The 6,415-nt window shown below is 33.7% G+C and overlaps 1 protein-coding gene across 1 annotated transcript; it reads left to right on the top strand.

Annotated features, from left to right (window-relative positions):
- The first annotated feature begins 1,391 nt into the window (after nucleotides 1–1,391).
- LOC108344674 (uncharacterized) lies at nucleotides 1,392–5,576 on the top strand. The gene is made up of 7 exons (XM_017583119.2): nucleotides 1,392–1,529; nucleotides 1,861–2,242; nucleotides 3,652–4,214; nucleotides 4,337–4,529; nucleotides 4,685–4,749; nucleotides 4,857–5,067; nucleotides 5,166–5,576. Exons 2-7 carry the CDS (start codon nucleotides 2,084–2,086, stop codon nucleotides 5,526–5,528), a joined length of 1,554 nt encoding a protein of 517 aa, XP_017438608.1. The 5' UTR covers nucleotides 1,392–1,529; nucleotides 1,861–2,083; the 3' UTR covers nucleotides 5,529–5,576.
- Nucleotides 5,577–6,415: the final 839 nt, after the last annotated feature.

The following is a 6,415-nucleotide window of genomic DNA, read 5'->3' as shown; positions in this document are numbered from 1 at the left end:
AGACTGTTTTGCTTTATTGATACATGTGATTATTCTAAATATATAGTTGATGACTGTATAATTTTGGGATGTTACATTCTTAGAGTGGATCTCCATTTTTAAGAAAAATCCTATATTAATTAGATATTAAAGACAATACTCAATTTTTTAATTAGATTGGATTAGAATGTATATGCACATATTTATTTATCTTGCGTTTTTTATGTTTTCATAACCAATCACATTTTTATTCTTAAATTTGTTCAAGTTACTAAAATACAGTAATTTATATATATATATATATATATATATATGTATATATATATATATATATATATGTATATATATATATATATGTATATATATATATATGTATATATATATATATATATATATATATATATATATATATATATGTATATATATATATATATGTATATATATATATATATATATATATATATGTATATATATATATATGTATATATATATATATATATATGTATATATATATATATATATGTATATATATATATATATGTATATATATATATATATATATATATATATATATATATATATATATATATATATATATATATATATATATATATATATATATATATATATATCATAATTTTCTTAGTATTAATTTCTTAACCCTTTTCTTCTTTTATTTTTTTGGTACTCTTTTTTCCTTTCTACTAATTGTTTAGTTTGTTTTATATTGATCAAATTTACTCATATTTATAAGGTACTTTTTCTTTTATCACAATTTGATTACACTGTTTTCTTATAATTGTGTTCAAATGGTTTATTATCAAATTATAAATCTCACGTTCTGGTAATGAGATAAAAAAAATTTATAATCATAAGGATAAGATGAATATATACATTCTTAGTTTAGAGACAGAAATAAAATAATGAATCTCCCAACTCCCTCCTATTAGCATTGCTAGTTGATTTTCTTTTAACATTTGATTTTACAATAGTTATGCACTGGTAAATATGAGTTCTCCCTATAAAAAAAACTTAAATATGTGTTCAACCATGAAAGAATTTGGAGAATTCCAAGGAAGGAAAGAACTCCTAAAATATTGTGTTCCAGTGACGAAGACGTTACTCCAAAGTAACATGGAAAAAATCGAGAGGTAAAAAAATAACAAGAACTAAATTCCCAAAACCAGAAAGCATCAGTCTGCAACATGTGCACTTGTTTTCCAAATTGTGGCCATCAAAGAAAGATATACATATAAGGACCCTTTTTCTTAGTTTGCCCCATTTTCCTTTCACATTATTCATAACAGTATATATAACAATCACTGAGACAAAATCCCACACAGCTGTGTACTCACGAGATTCATAGCCTTTTGTCCTTTCCATGTTGTATCCACATTCGCTCCTCTTTCTCTCCAATCTTAAACTTTTTACACGTTTCCCTCACTTTTGATCTTTCATCTAGCTGCCCTCATTTCTGCGATAAAGTTATTCATCTTTCTTAGATTCACATCTACTCAACTCCAATCTGAACAACACAAGAAAATTCGCAGGTTTGTTATCTTTGTCTTTGTGTCGGTTCTCATGATCTGTGTTTTGTTTCACACACCCCACTTGCTATCTGTTCTTGATGTTATTTTTTTTTATATATTTAGATAGTTAGTAGCTACAAGTTTCACGTTTTTGTGGCATGGTTATGTCTGATTTATATAATTTATTAAAAAAGTAATAGTTATTAATTTACGTTTTATAGTAAATCATACGTGGTTTTTGGCTTTTTAATCAGTTTTTAAACAATCATTATATATATATATACACACACACACACATCTATGCATCATGAACTAACTCAATTTTCTCTTTCGTTCTTCTTCTTCGGCGCAGAGAAAGAGTGCATTGATTTTCAACTTTTGCAACACAGAAATACATCCAATTGGGCAAAACTCAGCTACCCAATTGAAAACTCATTCCAAAGTTTTCGTCTTTGAAACTTTCCATTTAGAAGAAGCTCAGAACTTCAAAAGGGTGAGAGTGAAGTGGCAAAGAGACATAAACAGAGGCAAAGAAACAGAGAAGGAGAGAGAACAACGACACTGTAATCGCGCAGATGCAAGAGGACAGTGGATCGGGGCTTTTTCGTCATTCAAGTAAGGATGGAATCTGGTTGCCGGTCATAAAAGCTCTGCCGCGATCCGTGGTGGTTCTCCTCTTCCCCGTCGTGGTCATCATCGGCGTGTTGGCTTACACGCGCGTGATTGACACACCAGTGAGTATTCTTCGTAATTATTGTTATCACTACTGCTATCCTTTTACCTCCAACGTTGATTGGTTCAATGAGTGTGCTATTTTAACGTTATTATATGCTCTTGTTTGTTATGTTACGGTTCTCTGAAACAGAGACACGTTGGGGAATTCCTTACGAATGGTGTGTGAATTCCCTTGGCCCGTGGCATGGATCGTTCAACAAACCACCACATGGCATTGTCCTTTCTTAGTCTTTTTCCCTCTAAAACATTCTATTTAGTTAAAGATAATTTATTTAACCATTATGTATACCTGTAACTTAATCAAATTCCATTAGGGTATAGGGTGGTGGTGGTGGCAAGATTAGGTGTTTTTAAACTTGTACTATCTTATAAGATATACTTTAAACTTAATTACAACTAGTTGAATGAGATCAGATTATATAGTACTATTTATATGATATGACTTCATTGTATATTTAATTCATGTTGGAAAGTAATTAAATTAAGAAAAACTCATACTAAAAAAAGGGGTTAGTAAACGTGAAAGAAAAGAAGTAGTTCAACTATTTAGGTGCAACAGAAGTGAAATATAGATGTGGTAGGTTTAGACCTTCTACTAAAGTAAAAATTGAACAAGGACATTGAATTTTGAAAATGGAACTTCATTAATGTATTCAAGGTTGGTCATTAATGTATTGCTGATAAAAGAATTAATGTATTAAATTTCACGTTTTGGATTCTCAGACTGACCCAAAGCGCAATTTTTGTTTCAGAAAACTTCTAGACATCAAAGAGAATATACTAAAAAGTGTGCTAAATTTCCCCTAGAAATCATTAATGCATTTTCTCGAAACTTCAATTTCCATGGCCTTACCAAAACAACCGCCGAGAGTGTCGGTTAACCAGACATAGACAAAGTTATAAAGATCGTGAGTTTTTCTCTGGGGACCACGTGTTCTTAAAACTCACTACAGACCCAAAAGAGGGAACCGATTCTTGACTTTAAGGGATCACGTGCCTTGTAATTTTGCGCCACCTGTTTCATGCACGTAAATTACCTTGGACCCATAACTTTGTCGTACCCTACGTCACATAATTTACCCTATTTTAAGTAAGTCACTTACAGTGGTACGTTTACGTTTTCCTAGTTCAACTCCCAAGGTACGTGGATGATACGTCGTTGTTTTTTTTGGGGGTTGGTTTGACTATTGCCTTTTACACAACACATTTTTTTTTTATTTTACAGAATTATATATATAAAATTTTCATACTTAGTGTGTCAAATTTTCATGAATATTTCATAAAAATTTACGAGAATTGCCCTACAAACACCGTGTACTATTCTCTGTCTCTATGATATTATATTTTTCTTTGCCGAGAAAAAAAATGTACTGATTCTTTGTGGTGTTTCACTTTTACTTATTTGTAGCCTACACTTTCTGGAATTTCATCTACCAAATCTTCATTAAGCACCACACGTACCTTCAAAATCCCTTTCAGTGTTCAAAGAGAGACTCCATTGAACTGCAATGTATACAACCTCACAAGAACATGCCCCACCAATCAAAACCCAATCAAAGAGGATGATCAGAGCCGTCCATCCGGTGCCACGTGTCCACAGTTCTTCCGTTGGATCGAGGAGGACCTGAGACCGTGGGCCTACACAGGCATAACACAAGAGATGGTGGAGAGGGCAAAGGCAACAGCAAACTTCAAGTTGGTGATATTGAAGGGTAGGGCTTATTTGGAGACCTACCAAAAGTCCTTCCAAACAAGGGATGTCTTTACATTATGGGGCATTTTGCAGTTGTTAAGGAGGTACCCTGGAAAAGTTCCTGATTTGGAACTCATGTTTGATTGTGTGGATTGGCCTGTGGTTTTGGCTAATCAGTACAGTGGTCCTGTTCCTCAGCAGCCACCACCATTGTTTCGATACTGTGGAAATGATAATACCTTGGACATTGTCTTCCCTGATTGGTCTTTCTGGGGATGGTAACACCCTTACACTTGTTTATACTACGTATAATAATACTATTCTTGTTATGAGGGTACGTAAATTTCTGAACTTTACAAAGTAGAATTGATGGCATATTATTGTATGTGTTTGGTGCTAGGGCTGAGGTTAATATAAAGCCATGGGAGATTTTGTTGGGAGAGTTGAAAGAAGGGAACGAGAGAATACCATGGCTCAACAGAGAGCCTTATGCATACTGGAAAGGTAATCCATCTGTTGCAGAAACCAGAGAAGACCTCATGAAATGCAATGTTTCTCAAAATCAAGATTGGAATGCTCGTTTATATGCTCAGGTATTATTATCATTCTTCTTAGCTTTCTTTAATTACACTTATTGAAATCAAAATCACTATTATACCTTTATTATTTGAAAGAATTTGTTTCAATCTGTAGTATTTTGTACTTTTTTCTCTTTATTCCTTCTTGACAAATTAAAATTTTAACCCAGGATTGGAAACGAGAATCAGAAGAAGGGTTTAAGAAATCAGAATTGGCAAGCCAATGCACTCATAGGTATAACAAGGAAGAGACAAATTTTTAACTCCTGTTTCAGTTATTATTTTGTGTAATATTACATTTTTGTTGTTGGACATGTTTGAATTCCTTCATGATTTGTGCAGATACAAGGTGTACATTGAAGGTTCTGCTTGGTCAGTGAGTGAAAAATATATCCTGGCATGTGACTCCACCACTCTACTTGTGAAGCCACATTACTATGATTTTTTCACAAGAGGACTCATACCAGGGCACCACTATTGGCCCATAAAGGAAGATGACAAGTGCAGGTCCATTAAGTTTGCTGTAGATTGGGGGAACAGTCACAATCAAAGGGTAATCTTCAAGTTTTGCTTTTTCTGCAGAATATAGGATTAATCTTTCTGAATATTTGAACACCTTCTCGTTGTTTTGTTATCTGTGAAATTCATCAGGCACATCAAATTGGAAAGGCAGCAAGTGAATTCATTCAAGAAGAGTTGAAGATGGATTTTGTGTATGATTACATGTTTCATCTTCTGAATGCATATGCTAAACTGTTCACATACAAACCCTCCATTAGTGGTAATGCTACTGAGCTGTGTGTGGAGTCAATGGTATGTGGAGCAGAAGGGTTGGAAAAGAAATTTATGATGGAATCATTGGTGAAGGGTCCAGCAGACACCGACCCTTGCACCATGCCTGCCCCTTTTGATCCTCCATCTTTGTACGAACAATTACACAGAAAGAAAAGTTCAATTCAACTAGTTGAATCATGGGAGAGAAGTTACTGGGAGAATCAAAACATAACATCTTAGTGAATATTTTTTCCCATGTTCAACACGCTTTCAATATTTCCTCTTTCATACATCTTGGGTGGATAGAAATAGGATATGATGAGATAAACTTAAATTTTAAGAATTTATTAATAATTTTGTTTGAATCTTATCTTATTAATTTGACTTTTGTATCAAACTAGGCAAATTTGCCTGTCATATTATAAAAATAGGCAAATTTTGATCAAAAGGGAAGTCATGGGGGACTGAGCGACTTCTAATGAAGAAGTCATGCCCCCTGCACGACTTTATATTGTTCATTTGACTAGAGTTGAAGTCGTGCACCCCAAAAATGATTTCATGGTGTTGTAATCGATTATCGAGAACTATAATCGATTACAACGTGCTGAAGTCGTGCCCTCTTACACGACTTCACCTTTGTAGGAAAAAATGACAGTGGTAATTGATTACACCCTTGTTGTAATCGATTACCAAGATTCAGTGTGGATAAACTTTCTAGTAATCGATTACAACAAGGTTGAACACGTTGAACTTCTCGATCAAGCACTACAAATATAGTTTGACTCGAATATAACTCAAAATACTCAGAGTCGAGGATCAAGAGGTAGAGGACGAGGAGGCCGAGGACGAGGTGGACGTTGCCAAGGTAATTTTGAGGATGATAGTGAAGCGCAAACCAGTCAACAAAATTGACATGGTCGAGGACAAGAGAAAAACCAAGGAGATTGGTCAAAAGTAGAGTGTTTTAAGTGTGGCAAGTATGACCACTATGCAAATGAGTGCAGACCAAGGAAGTGCTACAATTGTGGTAAGCTTGGTCACATTGCTAAATTTTATCAAGCTAAGAAGAAAAGTGAGACAAACCTTCTTACAAAAAAGATGAAGAAGAGATGGGGATCCTGTTGATG

Source organism: Vigna angularis, chromosome 8 (genome assembly GCF_016808095.1).
Source record: "Vigna angularis cultivar LongXiaoDou No.4 chromosome 8, ASM1680809v1, whole genome shotgun sequence".
NCBI lineage: Eukaryota > Viridiplantae > Streptophyta > Magnoliopsida > Fabales > Fabaceae > Vigna > Vigna angularis.
This window is presented reverse-complemented; position numbering and strand designations above follow the sequence as displayed.